Source organism: Chroicocephalus ridibundus, chromosome 1 (genome assembly GCF_963924245.1).
Source record: "Chroicocephalus ridibundus chromosome 1, bChrRid1.1, whole genome shotgun sequence".
In the NCBI taxonomy this organism is placed as follows: Eukaryota; Metazoa; Chordata; class Aves; order Charadriiformes; family Laridae; genus Chroicocephalus; species Chroicocephalus ridibundus.
Genome location: NC_086284.1, coordinates 17,657,272 through 17,674,459, shown reverse-complemented (window position 1 = coordinate 17,674,459; position 17,188 = coordinate 17,657,272). Strand labels below are relative to the sequence as shown.

At 35.4% G+C, this 17,188-nt stretch overlaps 1 protein-coding gene across 1 annotated transcript; it reads left to right on the top strand.

The window, feature by feature from the left end:
* Positions 1–1,823: 1,823 nt before the first annotated feature.
* Positions 1,824–14,821, top strand: ANGPTL5 (angiopoietin like 5). Its single transcript, XM_063337308.1, has 8 exons — positions 1,824–1,922; positions 3,648–3,795; positions 4,773–4,876; positions 5,456–5,549; positions 6,462–6,562; positions 11,424–11,544; positions 12,557–12,742; positions 13,946–14,821. Exons 1-8 carry the CDS (start codon positions 1,824–1,826, stop codon positions 14,263–14,265), a joined length of 1,173 nt encoding a protein of 390 aa, XP_063193378.1. The 3' UTR covers positions 14,266–14,821.
* The last annotated feature ends 2,367 nt before the right edge of the window (positions 14,822–17,188 follow it).

Below are 17,188 nucleotides of genomic sequence, written 5' to 3'. Positions count from 1 at the left end.
CAAGTGGTTACAAAATGGAAAGTCACACTCTGGCAGCTGGTTTGAAAGAAGTTTCATAAATTTTACTGTGGGCTAGCGACTGATATTCCAGTGAAGGGTAAAGATCACCTCTTAAATCTTTGTGAGACAGATTCTGAATTCATTACAAATCTTATTTAAAGGCTGGAGCATAGCTATGCTGCTGCAGAAACGCCTGTTTCTTTCCTTCTTGTTCTAGGGGGGATTAATCTGCTAATGCCCTTTAACTTTCTTCCAAGCTTCAGTTTAACTGTGTAGGCAACTGCATGGGAGGAGTTCAGCCAAGGTTCTGACCATTTTAACCTTGAAATTTGTCTCCTCTTCCTATTTCTGTGGATAGGAAGAGAAATAAAAACTGTTAATTCCCCCTTAATGTCATACATGGATAGCTACAAAAATCTTTTCAACTCTCTTACCTCCCCGAGACTGCACTGTGGATCACAACAGGCATTTTTTTTAAGACAGCATTAACTGATGCACTAGTTAAATTCTAGTAACTCTTATCTTGGAAAACTATAATGTGCCGTGCAGTACTTTAGAACAAATTAAAAATTTTATTTTGAGAGATATTGAAGAACCAAAGTTGTTAAAAATTTCATAGGCAGTTGAATGTGCTCCTCTCAGGAAGAGGCCAGGTACAGGTTCTTCGTGCCCTTTAGCTACTAATTTTGAAGAAAAACACTTGATATAAAAACGTTTAAAAAAAAATTAAAATCTGGATATAAAGCTGTATTAACCACCTTCTCCCAACTGCTTTCAAATCTCCTTGTAGCAAAAGCTATTTCCAGTGTATTCCAACTTCAGAGAGGGATGGAGATGAACACCGTATCAAGACCAATTTGGAACATTGTCTGGCTGTACCAGTGTGAGGGGATGTTGAACAGTGTATTCTGATGATTCTCTAGACAGTCTCCCAGCAGTAGACTAGAAGCTGAGGTTTCATTCATTTAGCCAGATCACAAACTAAATTCTCTAATATGCATGAGGAGCTGAAAATCTTTGGACTTTTATGAACTTTCCAAATAAACTTTCCAAATATTTTGCTTTTTGGTTAAAATCTTAGATCCAGTTTTTAAAATACAAAAATAGTGGATTTGAGTATGTGGAAACTGTAAGTTTAAATAGCTTTATTTAAGTTTCTGTGGACTACATTTAATCTTTTTCAGGATATTCTCTTGTATTTTGACATTTTTCAGGTGTAAAATCATTGTATTTGAATGATTGTCCCACTCTGAATACTTTTGTTCCTAAGGATGGGCAACCAGTGAGACCAAGAGACTGCTAGACTGCTATTGTCCTCCTGGTAAACAATTTTCAATGTAACCCAAAGTATTATTTTAAAGTAATGTTTTTCAGTTTTCTATACAGAATTTGCTTTTAGGACATATTCTAAAATCGCCTCCACAGCCAGTTCTAGTGCACTACCATGACACCAATGTAAATGCCTTAATTTTAGTGACAAAAACCTTTGTAAAAAGATAAAAACATTTCAAGTAGCTCAGACTACTCAATACCATATTTATACCAATACTCAAAAATAGTGCATAAGAAAAACAGTTTTATTACAATGATGTGTCACGTAAAGGTGATAATCAGTAATTGCTCTCAGGATACAAGCAGTAGCACATAAAATCTACCGTGCAATTGAAATGTGGTTTATTAAATCCAGGCATTAAAGGAGGGATGTGTTGGCTGCTCTTCATGCTGTAGACATTCCCAAATAGTTACTCAGGGCTTCATAACGTACAAGCCTTTCCACAGAAATTTGAAACCCGTCAAAACGTTTGCATTTCTTCAAGTAAAAGATGAACTGCTTTACGGTAACTTCACTGATTTGTCTTGATGTTTTTTTGTTCAGTTTAGGAGAGAGTGTCATAAGTAATGTCAAGCCTTGTTCATCTACGGTAAGATTTTCAATTACTTTGCTTAGATAAGATAATGAATGTAACTGAATGTTTTTTCAGAAAAGTGACAGATGTTTTTAAAATGCAGATTGCTTTACTCAGATATGAAAATTCAGAAGAATCAGGTATTTTCAGATAGAGAAAAGAAACTACATTGATATTGTAGGAATTCAGTATATTAGAACATTTTTGTCTTAATGTCCTTCATCACAGCTCAGTTGTTAGGCCGTATTTTTAATCTCATCTGCATGACTGTAAATGCAGAATAACCATTGTTTTTGGCAGAGTCACAGTTTTTGCTTGAATTGCTGAGGTCAGATTTAATCGCCTGTTTCATGTTGGCTTTTGTTAAAAATAAATATTGATTAAAAATATTTGCTTGACAGTATTTAATTGAACATATGGTGAGTGGCTGTGATAAAGCCCTGGAACAAACCGTAGTTTCAAGTGATCTATTTTTAAGTTTCAAATAATCTACTTATAACTTACAGACTTTTTCTTCCTTTATTTTGTGCTTATTTCAAAATTAAAGAAACATATTCTTTTAGTTCTCTAGCATTTGTCTCCAGACACAAAATGCAATTACATTAATAACTCATAAACCTTTTTTTTTGGTAAAATCTCCTTGTTAACAGTTTTATGCAATTTTTACTTTCACTTTTTAAAAGCAAAAATTAGGAAAAAACCTGTTCAGTGCTTTGCCAATGTAGTGCCAATACCAGAAAGAGAAACCTGAAGCAGGAAAAGAAAACAATTATATTGAAGATATATTCAAGTCTAAATAAGTTTTCTTTTTCATTAAAATCTTTAATTTTCTAGGGGTCCGATTTACATTTGAAAATACAGTATATGAACATACTACAATGCTTTGCTGAGATTATGGAATTAAAAAACGATTCAAATGCAAATATGTTTCTTTGTCTTTTTAAAATAACACATATTTCAGGAATGACTTTTAGCATTTCTTTAAGTGATGAGTCAGAGGCATTCCCTTATTTTATGTCAAATGGCACCACGGAAGAAAAAATATTAAATATGAAGATGCTATTTTAAGAGAACATTAATAGGTGTAACTACTTTTACCAATGCTTTTTTTGTTACTATTTCAGATAATTGTATGCCTATGAATTGTATCCCTTTATTCTTTCCTCTATAAGAGCATTTAAAGTATTTTTTTCATGTTGGGTTTGTCTGCAAATCTGCTTGGGACTGCTTGTGTGCATAGATTAGTAACTTGTGTAAGTATTTCTATGATCAGAGTCTAAGCAATTAATTTAGGGACTTGCAAGAGTGAAAGTGTTTTGTTAATATGTGGTAAATCCAGAAGCCTGCTCCTTTCTAGGGAAAATAACTTTGTTAGGATTTGAGATGTCTTGTTGGGTGTGGCGATTGCTAAAATGTGAGCTTCTTAAATGCAAGATTTGCAAGTTCTTGCCTCCAGTTCGCAGCGCTCACAGGTAGAATACTTTACCAGAAATGTTGGTGGTATTTTTAAAATTTATAGAGATTATTCTTCTGACATTTTTTCTCTTGTGAGGTATGGATAAGCAGAAGACACCTAACAAGTCTTGGTCTCAGCTCTGTCAATTATCACTTGATAAAGCTTTAAAAGAACAGGTTTTGAAGAAAGACCCATGGGGTAATCTGCTTCATTTTGGCAGAATGAGCTATTTTATATCTGTTTTATGATAAATTTATTTCCCCCTCCATTGTTTGGTACAACAGGGCACAAGGAATGTTGGAGCTGTGGAGGAACCACTCAAGGCAGAAGAGAAAAATAAATCTGCAGATATTTCAAAACAAAAAGAACAATGCCTTGTACCATGTGATGTTCAAGCTAAAATTTTACGAGGGGAAAAACATTACATGTGCAGTATGTATTCATAAAGAATACTCTCAGCGACAAGCTATGCAATGCCACGCTCTGCAATCCTCTGCTATGCTACGCTATGCTGTGCTAATTTATTTTTTAATCTTCTTGAGCACCTGTGACAGCCTTTGACCCTGCTGCCCAGGCTGAGTACTGCTCAGAAAACTTGTGGTGCCGTGGTTTTGGGGTGCAGCTGGTGTGACAAAGTTCAAGTATAGTCATGCTAATCTCTCTTTATACTCACTGGTGAAGACAAGCAAATCCAGGCAGCAGCTTAACCCACCTACATCTTTGTTACCCTCTGAATGTTGGTAGCTCTCTCCATTGGACAGGAAGAGTAGGGTGTCTGCCCATGATTTAAACATTATAGTTAGGTGTGGGGGAGTTGAGTGGGAGTTAGTTAGTTGTTAGTTAAAGTGGGAGGAAATCTATACTTTAGCTTGCCTTTTATAGATACTTATGCAGGACATTCTCTATTCACTGCCTTGACGAACTACACAGCCTCAGAAAAAAATGGTCAAAATTCTTGTCTTTCCCATATGATTTTTTAATATGTATTATTAATTACCTGACAGGTTTACTTTTTTTTTTTTAGCATCAGGGCAAAAACCAGGACTAGCAGAATGAATGAGTAAATGTAGGATGACAGGAAACTTTAAATATCTGTCTTTTATCATTTGCATTTTTATTTTTGTGAAATCCATTAACTGGTCATCCAAGTTGCCCAAGGACAAGATGAAATTATTCTTCAAATCTTAAGAAGAGCCATCACTTCTTAAGACATCTTCAGTGCAACCAGCAAGGCTGAAGTTTTTAGCATCTTTGGCTTTAATCTGTGGTCTCTGTACTGCACTTTTAGGTACCCTAAGGCTAAACGCCTTCAATATTCACTTAGATATCATAAATAAGTGTGTTGTTATTAAGTCAAGAATATTTCTAGATTTATGATAACAAAATGGATGAACATATTTCTTTTAAAGGAAATTTGCAGAACTCTCTTGTTGAATATGCAAGAAGTACAAAAAAGCTAGTAAGAAACATGATGGATGATCAACAGTCTTCTTTGGATTACCTTTCTAATCAGGTACTTCTTTCTTTATCGTAAAGATTTTTGTTTAATATTTATCACTACAGGTACTGTCTAATTGCGGAAAAATAAGCATTTATATTGTAATTGAAACAGTAGAATTACAGTTTCTATCACCATTCCATGTACCTCGGTTAGGTGTGTGAGTTCCATTTCTATGGGGAGCGATAAGCATCCCCTGGTCCACAACTTAGTGGCATACATGGCAACAGGGTAAGTGGAGGACTGCTCATCCACATTAGTTGCTATCTCCAGTCCTGTCGTATTTGTGCAGATGGCGTATTATATTATCGTTAACTCTGATAGTAGTTTACAAACACTGTGCATCACTCAGTACAGATAAAAAGCCTTAATCAAGCTGAAGGACTTTTTTTGAATTAACCGGAATTGTGCCTAAAAATGATTTTGGATGAAAAAAGTAAAAAACCAGACCAATTCAACTAATGAAGGTACGAATCACTAACATATCACAAAAATGAACTTCAGATTATACTTACTAGAAGTAAAAAGAACATCTTTAGAAATGTAAAATTCCTCGTTGCAATGTAATTAAAGATCTTTTATTTGAATTTGCAGGTAAATGAACTCATGAACAGACTTCTTCTTTTGAACGCAGAAGTTTTGAGAAAGCATTTGGATACTCTTCCTTACAAAGCAGTTCAATCTCATGGTAAGTATTTTTTGCATTTAGCCTCGACCTCTTCCCTTTTTGTCTTTGTATCTTGACAAAGAACTAATTAAAGCAAAGGTAAGCAATTATAACATTTACAGTACTTATTCTGTGTTAGTAACATATAAACTCTGGAAAATTTGTGAACTGTTTTAAGAATATCATCATAGAGACTACTTTAAATCATTTGCAACTGATAATTCTGGGCATCCTGTTTAGCATCTTGTTGATTTTTATGCAAAATGCCAAGTCTGATCATCGGTTCGTAAGTGATCTGATGTTGCTAAATGGCACTTTATTTTGCAGTGAAATAAAGTGTGCTCTGCATTTGCAATATGCTTCTTCAAAAGTCACTTGTACACTGGACAGTTAATCTTTTTTTGTAGCATTCATCCCAGCTAAAGAAAACTACCTCTAAGCAGAACTCCTGGTCGTAGAAACTGCTTGTTGGAGTATGTTCAACACAGACCTGGGTTAACACTTAGAAGCAAAGGGTTTTTTAAGTATACATTATGATGTAAAGGCTTTTACAAGTATAAATACAAATATCTGCAGGAAAAAGACATCCCTCCCCAGACAATATGTCTTTTTCTCAGTACAAGTGTTACCCAAATAAAATCTGTAAAATGACACAGATACATAATTTTTAATTTCTGTATCATATCTGTTAAGATTAGAAAGAACTCTCTCTATACAAAATAATATATACTTCTTTCTCAGCTTAATGGAGTTCAGAGAATTTTCATTTATAATGTAAATTCTTGACAAAACATTATTTTAATGTTTGCATGATAGGAAAATGCTATTTGAAATCATTCCTACATTACCAAGAGAAGTAATATTTCTGTGCTTAAGCTGTATGTGTTTAAACGTATTTTGCTAATGAAATTCCTCAAATACATTGTTCTCCAGGGTTGGATTGCACTGATATTAAAGATACCGTTGGTTCCGTTTCAAAAACTCCAACTGGTCTGTACATTATCCATCCAGAAGGATCAAATTATCCTTTTGAGGTAATAATTTTTTCTCTCAGGATAGTCACAATTTGCTTGTGAATATGCACTTAGAATATATTTAATAGATTTAAAGTGTTTTCCTTGACAATTACTCAACAGATGAGTAAGAAATGTATTAAATCATGCAAATGTGTCTGCCATTACTATAATTTTGATTAATTTCTCATTTTCTACAAAGAAATGTCATCTCTGTCATAAGATCCTATCATCAGTTTTCATATACAGTGAAAAATGTACCAAAAAGGAAAACCCAAGGTATTTTCCAGCACCTCTTTTGGACATTGAGAAGTGCTGTTCTTTTCTATTTTAGAGATGGATAACTGAGGAGCCAAGTGACTGATCCATTTGGCTCCTAAAATGTGACCTTTGGCTTTTTAAGTTATCCTGCTGGATAACTGTATAGCGTTGTCCTCTCTTGAGAGGTTACTCCACTGATGCCTATAGCTTGGACCATATTGTATAGGCATTTAAATATAGGTGCAGATGTGCAGAGGAGTAGGTGCTTAGCTCTTGCTGAGCATCATTATAACTGAGTCTTGAGTTATACAGAGAGTTATACAGAGGCATCTAAACTTTTAGTTTTTGTATCCAGTTTGCAGGATATACATTATTAAGACAAAAGAAAAAGGATGAAATTCAGCACGAACCGCAGCTGTCATGCTTCCTATCACCACCTGCATTTTCCGTAATTGCTCAGAGTTATGCTGCTCATCTAGGAGAAGAGAGTTTTGGGTTAATCTCCTCAGGCTCAGGACATTCAGATCCATACAACCACAAGGAATACTTTGTTTTGTCTGTTTATTTCCATTTCAGGCTGTTCTACTTAAGGAAGTCCTTATGCATAGTGGAAAGACAGATATGGCACTTTCAAACCTTTAATTTTGCAGTACGTGCTGGGGTCATTAGTTTTTGGAGGAAAAAATGTGGAGTTTAAGCCAGCTAATAAATAGCAAAATTTAATATCTAACTTTAGTCTTCCTTTATATATACAAAGGAAGGATGAATCCCTTTATCTCTAGCCAATTGGAACCCTACAAAATGCTACAAAAAAAGAGCTCAAACTGGTTATGAAAAGGCTTCAGAAGTATGCTGGCAATTGAAAAGAAAAAATGAACTTGGTTCTGCAGACCGCTAGTAGAAAAATCAGTCATTCTCTCTATACAATGCCGTGAGCTGAGGGAAAAGATCTGTAACTCATTCACAAGTTCTTCCAGGTAAAAGAAAGGCAAAGACAGGTAGAAGTGTTCAAAGAACAACCGTATTTATAGTATGAAGAAAATGCTGTGTGCCTCACCCCAGGATGAACCGTAGCACAAAATGCATCTGTTTCAGAATTTCTTCTGGATTGTGGGGGATTCATACCTCACCCAAATTACTTTTCCTGAGAGATGGTATGACTAATCTATGAGAGAAAAGTGATTTCTCAGTTCACTTACAGTTTTTGGCAAATACATCTGAAATGATAAAGTTCCTTTCACTTCAAAAGTATTTTTTTGACACTTTTCCACATTGGAAGTTACTGCCAGAATCTGAGAATCAGTTATATGAGTGGAAAGGTTCCTTAAGGAGAACAAGAAACAAAAGGAAAAATCCTAATAATTTGATTAAAAGCACAAGGTAACAATAAATAATGAGAAGAAACGTCTGCACTTATGAAGTGAGTGTCTCATTTCTTGTCTCGTAGATGTTACACAGAACTGAAAAGATAGTGCCAAAAAGTTCTCAGAGAAAAATATCTAAAATATGTCTGTTCCATAAAGAATGTTGTTTTAAGGAAAACTGTTTAATGCAAATTCTTCCATGTGTTGAAGCATAAAAAGGGTACAAGAGAAATGATAGATGAACAAAAATATCAAGACATTAAAACATAAACAAGAAACTGTAATGCATTTTAAGGGGCTAATAGCCAAGAGTTCTGGAAGTTCTGCAGACTAGCAAAATAAGAAAAATGCAAAGAGGCAGAAAACCATAGTACGAAACTAAAAAAGAGAAAACAAAGCCAGCATGAAACAATTTATTTCAATGAGGACCTTTTCAGCAATAAGCTGCCCTTTAAACGTAACTGAAACTAACCCAAAATGTCTTTAGAATCATTTGCATAAAGATGCCAGATAAATGAAGAAAACTACTTCGACAACTTGATCCTGTTCTCGTGTTTTCATGTTTGAATCCTCACGTTTTCAAAAGTGAGTATGTATTTTGATGCTTAAATCAGGCTAATTGAAACCTGAATTCCAGGAGCTCTAAGAATATGCAGGTTTAGTGGCTGTGGCAGGCTCTTGTCATCTCAGAAAACTGGTCCCAAATGGGCTTTCATCTGAGCATTCAAACATGAGGCAATTAAAACCAATTTTGTTTCTGGAAAATTGAATCATGATCACTTTCTGAGACATTTTTCAATGAGTAAATTTAGATCAATGATATTTCTAAGGTGGGCCAGACAAACTAAGGTGTTTGGAATATACCTCTTATACACACTAAAGATGGAAAGGGAAGAAATATTCAATAAAAGCATCCTCCTGCTCATTTAATTTAAATTGTACCTGTAACAGTCATGCCCCTCATACCTTTCACAATGTGTGACATAGAACAAGCTGTAAAGTGGATTAGCTGTTATAAGGCTTTAAGAAAGAAAATTGCATCATTTCCAGCATATAAGGGATCAAGAAACTATGGAGCGGTGACTGGTTTTTGTGTATCTCATATTTTTACTTAGCTGGTGTATGTTTTGGTGCCACATCTAACTGGCTGATGACCTTTCATGTAGAACCAAATCTCTTCCTTCTGAGAATTATCAACACTGCCAGTGATTTATACTGGACTGAAGATTGATATTGTGACCAAGTGGTCTCCTCTTTGTATTTCTGACTTATAGAGAGAGGAGTAGCCAAGCATGCAGTCGTCTTCTCAAGACAGCAGATGAGGCAATGGGATTATTTTTAATGAGTTTTAGGTATTTGCATCTAAATATTCATTTTGGAATCATCGGTATGTCTCTTTATTTCAGTTCCACCCTCCTTGGGTGACTGAAATAAGCATGTGATTCTCCAAGGAATAAAGCCCATAATTTTCTTCCGTGCACATGACCCTTACTATGATTAATTCGTTATTTGTGTTGCAAGGATTGCTCAGAGCATCCAATGGCATTGATTTACCTGAAGATCCAAGATTCCCAGGTTGTATTAGATCACATTGCAGCTCTGTCCTGTTGCTTTCTTGTTGTTCATAGAGAAGCTGTTGTTAAGTCACAGAGGTTCTGAATATGATGTTGGTGTGTTCCTGCCAAGGAACAAGTCTTTGGATTCAGGAAAAATTTCTGGCTGGTACAGGCAATAGGGGTGCAACATATAAAGCTCAGACTGCCACAGTTTTTGTGAGGGTTAAACTGACTTCCACCTAGACTCTACTTCTAGCAACTGCCTAAGATTGCAAATCTCTCTCTTTTCTGAAACATGTTCCATTGTGCACATTTCCTGTAACATGAACAAAAAATTAATATTTTACTCCATCACTTGTGCATCCGCCTACTGTTATGGTTTACTGATGGCCAACAGTATATTCTGAACTTTTGTTATCACAAGTAGCTTAATGGCTCCATAGCTGTAATGATTTTCCAGGTTAATTCTTCTGATATTTGTCACATCGGGAGATACCTACAAACAAGCCTTTGTTTTTAAAAACTAATTAAGCATGGTCTCCCCTAGAACTACTTTGAACAGTTTAAGTGGTGCAGTGCCTAAATGTGCAATATGCACTTTTCTACATTAGGATGCCCAGACTTTCTAATCCCTGTTAGAACTGGTCAAGATCTGGCACTGGGGACGTACTTGAAAAATACCCCGAGTGACCTGGATACATTCCATCTCAGCTGAAATCCCTGGAGAGCAGCCAAGGGTCTTGGGGCCCTTTCTGTAGACAGTGGAGGTGACTGACATCTGCAGAGGGTGATTTTGATCTTGGTTTCCCAGAGCCACGCTATGAATGCACATTTCTCTGTATGAGGGGGATTACAGGGCAGACAAGGTCAATAAGATGCCTAATTTAGGGAACTCAATTACGTGTCTAACGTTAAATGGGCTGAGGAGAAAATGTGCCACATAATGTGATATTCCATAGCAGAGCAGAGGGCTGCTGGACCACTGCCATTTGACATGTTGTTGGGCACAAATTTTAGCGAAGACTCATAAAGACTCATAAATCTGAGTTGATCTTATGTATTCAGTGGGACTGCTCGGTTGCAGGCTGTTAAATGTTCACATTGGGACCTCCCTGGATTGGGGCCCCTTCTTATACAGAGTTTTTTTTCTGCTCCAACATAAATTATTATATACTGGGTTATTGCTATCACTTTTTCCATTTCCTCAACTTTATTAAGGGCTCTACATTTCCCAGGTGTCACAAACACAGTATTTCTGGGGAATAAGGTATGATAGTGAGGGAGAACACATAAAAAGTTGTGTCTGTTTTGCTTTGCTGAAACAAAGGTATATGCAGTGTTAGTGCCTATATCTGTAATATTTTACATGATTAATACATGACATTGCATGTTGCTTCCACTTCATGCTATTATTAATACACAGTAATATTTATCAAAGCTTATTTATTATATCTGATATGAGCAGACATTTGCACACAACAGTTTCTACTGGTTGAGGAAATATCCAAACCAAGCAGTACAGCAAGAACATCCAAGAAAATACTTCAGCTTCATTATTTTATTTTCTTTGAGCTTTTTCTTAAGATATTTGAAAGGTATGTTACTTAGCAAAACCCTTGATAGTCCACCTTTATTTAATTAAAATGTTTTCTTCCTAAGAGCTGCTTCAAGAATGCTTAATCATAACTATGTCTATTTTAGGTTTTGTGTGACATGGATTTTCAAGGAGGTGGATGGACTGTGGTTCAGAAAAGGACTGATGGAATCATTCCATTTCAGAGAACATGGTTTGAATATCTGGATGGATTTGGTGACCTTTCTGGTATTAATTTTAAATACTCTAAAGTGCTTTGGACCCAACGTTTCTGCTGTCTTTATGTGAGCTACATTCCACTAAATTGTGTGAGATTTTTAATAGTAGAGAGAGTAGAGCTCTTGTTTCTAAAAAGTCTTATTTATACTTAAGTGGTTTTTTTCATCAAATCTATTGTGTGATCTTCTCAATAATGACTATCGCCCTCCTAGAGTCTTCAGCCATTGCCTGTCCTCAGTCTCACAAGAGGTGTTTAAAATGTTGTGAAATTGTCTTCCTGAAATAATGTACAAATTTTATTTCCTCTTTTTGTCAGATTTTTAAAAAAAAGCTTTAGTTGGTTTTAATCACATTTGGGAAATATTTCCTTAAAGCAGAGAAAAATCAGTAATATTTCACCATAGGGCATGCGCAGTTACAAACAGAATGGAAATAATTCAGTAGCTAATACCAACACAGCTGTGATATTACTTCTTTACTGCCACCTAAACTAAAACCAGTTGTTTTTTCAGCAGTTTAACTGGGATTGCAATGGAAGCACACAACTTCTCCACTGTAGAAAAAAGCGCAGCTCATATGGGGCAACCTTTCATGGAAAAAAGTGTGATTTACAGAGGCAGCAAATCTCAAGGAATAGGTTTGAGTTTTGTTGCATTTCCTCGAATGCTAACATTTATCATTTCTCAGTATTGCCCTTAGGAATGCTACTGAATTCTGTTTAATCAAGTGGATCTTTAGCACATCCAGTTTTTGTGGTCTTCTAAAGGCATATTGAAGATGAACACTTGGAAGTTATCACGTGGACAATTTTCTAAAAATGTAACAGAGAAAAAAGATGATGCTCACATATTTCCCATTGAAGTAGGAAGATCACTCTGCACCTTCATTAGTTTTTCAAAGACATCAGACAACTTTTATTACACTTGGTTCAGGAAGGAAAGTACAAAAATTAGAGGAATCAATTTTTTTCTTTTACACTTTCTGTTTCTAGAAGTTTATTGACTATATATTTCTGTTTTAGGGGAATTTTGGCTTGGACTGAGGAAGATTTTTCACATAGTAAATCAAAAAGCCACTAGTTTCAGTCTTTATGTGGATTTGGAATCAGAAAATGACAAGCATGCCTATGCATCGTATGATGGATTTTGGATAGAGGATGAAACATGTTCTTTTAAGATCCATTTGGGGCGTTATTCAGGAAATGCTGGTAAGAATCTCACCCTTGAGAGTATTTAAAGATAGCTGCTCCCTTTCTTAATTTGAAAAAAATGCATTCAAAACAGCAATACTTAATTAAGATAACATTAAAAACGTTTATTTCTAATCTGTTTTTCTCTATTTGGTGCATAATGAACACAGATAAATGGTTAATGATGTAGTGATTGGTTATGCCAAAATCCATCTTTACATAAGAAATAATTTTATTCTATTGCTTCAAGGTATTCAATGGGATAATAATTGAACAAATACTCCTTTAATAGAGGGTAAATTAATAAAGAAAATAAAGGAACTTTAATGGATTCAAATCCACAGAATATATATGTAATATGCATGGGATTTTGTGTGTGTTTGTGTGTATCTATCTAATGGTCCAATTCTTTAGATGTTCATTATCTCATCCCAAATTTGCTGATGTTAATGGAAGTCTTCCTGATGTTGTTGCTTTGGTTAGTTCAGAAGTGCCCAGACAGTGGTGTACAAAGGATAGAGAAAGAAACTGACTGGAACAAATCGGGCCTACAGTGTACAACAGTTACTGGCTGATATATAGAGACAGATGAATTTACAATTCCAGACCTCCCTTAATATCATAACTATACTAAATGTGTAAAGATTTGTGTTGTTACACCATGTCTTACTGCTATTTCAAATTTTTTTTTGCATCATATTTATTAATATGCAAGAATGTTCCTTATTACCAATGTAATAGTTATTCTCTAAATGTGCTGATGCTTTACTCTACCTGTATTTGTAAGAAACATTATTTCTCTAGTAAGACAACAGAACCAGTATCACTGACCTCTGTGTTTTTATAATTCAGTTTTATCTCATGACTCTGGAGCTTTGGGCGCATCATTGGAAAATCTGAAGTTAGCAACTCTTTTCTTTTATCTTTTCTTCCACTGTCTTTGAGGACAGAAGCCTTTACCTTCATCGCTGGTGTGCATCACTAAAAGCAACAATATAAAGATATTCCATCAAATTTCAACTTCTTCCATATTACTCAGTATTTTATACTTTTTCTTTCCTATGCATTTAACACATTGACAGCTCATTATTTGATGCTCATGAACCACTTCTGAAGAAATCAATTTTTCTAATAAATTCAAAAGAAAAGTTTGCGAGGTATGCAACAAGTAAGAAACGTTATGTTTCTCCATAAATAACTTATCCTTCTGTTTGTACTTAGGTGATGCATTTAGAGGATATAGAAAAGAAGATAACCAGAATTCAATGCCTTTCAGCACGTTTGATGTTGATAATGATGGATGCAGGCCAATGTGCACTATTAAAGAACAGTCTGTAAAGAGCTGCAGTAACTTCAGTGATAGCACTGGATGGTGGTTCAACCAGTGTGGCCTTGCAAATCTTAATGGTGTTCATCGCTACACAGGTAGATTTCTTGCAACTGGGATTCACTGGGATACATGGACAATGAACAATAAACCAGTCAAAATTAAATCAGTTTCAATGAAAATTCGGAGAACCTATAATCCATATTTCCATTAACCTATGAAAATAGAAATATGTCTCTTCTTGCAATTATGTGGGATAATAACTGCATCATAAACACCTTTCATTTTCACTTGAACAGTTCAATCTTAACACTTTGTTAGATATTTCCGTAATACAGTTACTAATTTTTATTATGAAATGTCAGCATTTGTAGTGTTCCCACTTGAGTTAGAAGGTCCTAAGAAGAACAGGGTTTTCAGAAAATGGAAGAAGCTTAGTGTTTGTCAGCTTTTATTCAACTGCCTCTTATGCAATCTCAGAGACAGCAGAAAAATTACAAAAAGGAGTGAAATGCTGACTTTTGAATGTGTTATTCTGCGCTCTCTGCATATCTCAATTGCCAAGAAATTTTAGCAAATTTTCTTTTAAAAAAACATACACCTGCCATTTTCATCATTATATTTAGGAAAAATAACCTAGGTTAATTTTCCAGAACCAGCTCTTCTTTCTATATTCCTTATCAGGCAAAATAATGCTGACTTATTTCAACATACATGTAAGGTTCTGTATACTCTCAGGGCCTGATTTTTATATAAGTAAGGTAGACACTGACATGCAAGAACTATGGTCTGTTTTATATTTAATTTTCACAGTCAATGTGTTTCATAATCAGATTTTTACCATTGTCTATTTCACGATTCACTACAAATAAACACTTTTTCAAAGAAAATGTAAAACATTTCATATAACCTTTGAGTTTTAATTTTTGGATACATGGGCCTGATCTTATGTTTTTCATTCTTATTGGCATTCACTTTGTGAACGATCATGTGGTAATGAACAAAACCAGCTTGAGTTGTGTAAGTACATTTTAAATTCAATAGTGTGAGTTGTTTGAATTTCTATCAGTAAAAATAGAATGATATCAATAAAAATGTGAATGTTGTCAGCACAGCAGCGTTTCTGGAACCTGCCATCTATTCTATAGCAAATAGGCACGCTATTTCTCATCTTTGCTTCAGTTTCAGGAGATCAGCTCTGTGGTAACATGTGGAATGAAATCAGTTAAAAACTCTACGGATTTCCTCTTTGCTGTCTTGCACTTTGACCAAAGATTAATACACTGAGCAGAAACCGTCGTTATTTCAGAACCACCACGGTTTAGAACTTCTGTCCAAAGTTACATGCAGTTATAGGAGGACATTAAGCTTCTGATAGGGTGCATATACTGTTACAATGTTAAGGGAGAGAAAAATTCCCTCTTTTTTTTCTATGCTTGACTAGTCCTTTTACAATTGGAGTAAGAAGTTGCTAAAAGCAGAGGGTTTCTCTCTGCTAGAGAGAGAAGTGTGGGCCTATGGTAGAAGCACGGTAGCTTGAGGAAAAATGTCACTGGGATTGTAAGAGAGGGGGTAGCTCACACTCCCTGGGAGTTCTCTGAGTGTGTGGGGATTTTGTTGTCAGACCCTGTAGTTATTGGAATTAGAGGTCGAGAGATAAGTATATACACCCTCTTTAGCCCTGTCTCTCACTTTAGGCTTATTAGGAATGCAATCCCTTCCAACAGCAACATGGACCCAGCAGACCTATAAAGGTAGATACTAAGATGAAAAAGCTTCTGCACTAAGATTAACAAAAATTAGAGCAGTATGTGGTGGTTTAAAGAGTATTAATTCTGGCTGCAAGCCCGGATGTTGCACTGTATTAGGGCTACTATGTCGGAAAGAGTCCCCAGGCTGCAGTACAACAATCCTACTGGAGAATACTGGAAATTTAATGGCTTTGATGAAAGCCTCAAACTTTGATGGTGGGACCTCTGCTCTGACAACCAGGTCCAAGCCTGTGAGCAGAGAGGAGTCTAAGTAGGGAATCAGGATGCTGAGTGTAGAGCTAGAGTCTACTGACACCCTGAGGCTCCTTTTGGCTTTATTAGAATCACTGCTTAAAAATTAAGGTGGCGAATGAAGATTGTAGATCTGTGCTGGCAGATATTACCACATTTAATGACTAGGTTTAATTTCTCCTTTGTCAGCATTGGTTAGATTAGCTGGCAGTAACAAATCACAGAGGAAATGGGCCTGAAAAGATAAGTAAAGCTTGAAGGATCATTCTTGCAAACAGACATTGGATCTTAAAGTCAAGTCAAATTGTAAACCTGTACAAAAAATGATTTGAATTCTCAATATCAGTACTGGGGAGGCATGGGAATGTTTACTGTTCCTTGGAAGATAAAGACGTTTCCAAGACTATTTGCAGAGAGTTCTTTGAACTCAGCACATATGCTTTAATACCATTAAGTACTGCTCTACTAGCAAGGTCACAGGTAGAAACTGTGTTCTTTGTGGCTTAGAGTTCTTTCCTTTCATAGATACAATTAATTCAATTTGCCCCAGGCTCAACTTGAGTCTTTATTGGGCTGTGAGAGCTGGATCTGCAACGTAAACTGCAAACAGGATGAAGTCCAAATTGCACATACTAGTCATATTCTAACTCTTTTAAATAATTCAGGTATGAATTTTCAATATAGTGTTCTTAAGCAAGAGATGGACAATGCTTTATTCCTTTTTCAGATTAGAAATCATATATGACCATAGAGATTGTTATGAATTTCTGTTTTATTTGCCATATTATCTACTAGTCATGATCACTCTTAGTGCTTCTGTGGCATGAAAACAAGTAATTAGATAATAATTCATATCATTTGAATATTTTATTTCCTTTCATGGAGTCTATCAGCTGGTAGGATCTGAATAGGGTTTCTATGAAAACCTTTTGAGCATAAGAATCTCATAGTTTATCATCATTTGAGTGTGCTGAAATGTGAGTATTAGTATAGACTGGTTTTGTTTCAAAATTTAGCATATGCTTAGAAAAACAGCGTCCTAGAGATTAGTTGGCAGCTTGCCTGGTGCAAATCTGAAACGCAGCAAAGACAATAGAACATTTTCCATGTGACAGATAGCTACTGTCTTCAAAG

Coding starts and splice junctions, on each gene's coding strand:
- ANGPTL5 (XM_063337308.1), top strand. CDS start 1,824: ATGAACTGCTTTACGGTAACTTCACTGATTTGTCTTGATGTTTTTTTG. Junction 1,923..3,647: donor TCAAGCCTTGTTCATCTACG/GTAAGATTTTCA, acceptor TTGGTACAACAG/GGCACAAGGAATGTTGGAGC. Junction 6,563..11,423: donor GATCAAATTATCCTTTTGAG/GTAATAATTTTT, acceptor TGTCTATTTTAG/GTTTTGTGTGACATGGATTT.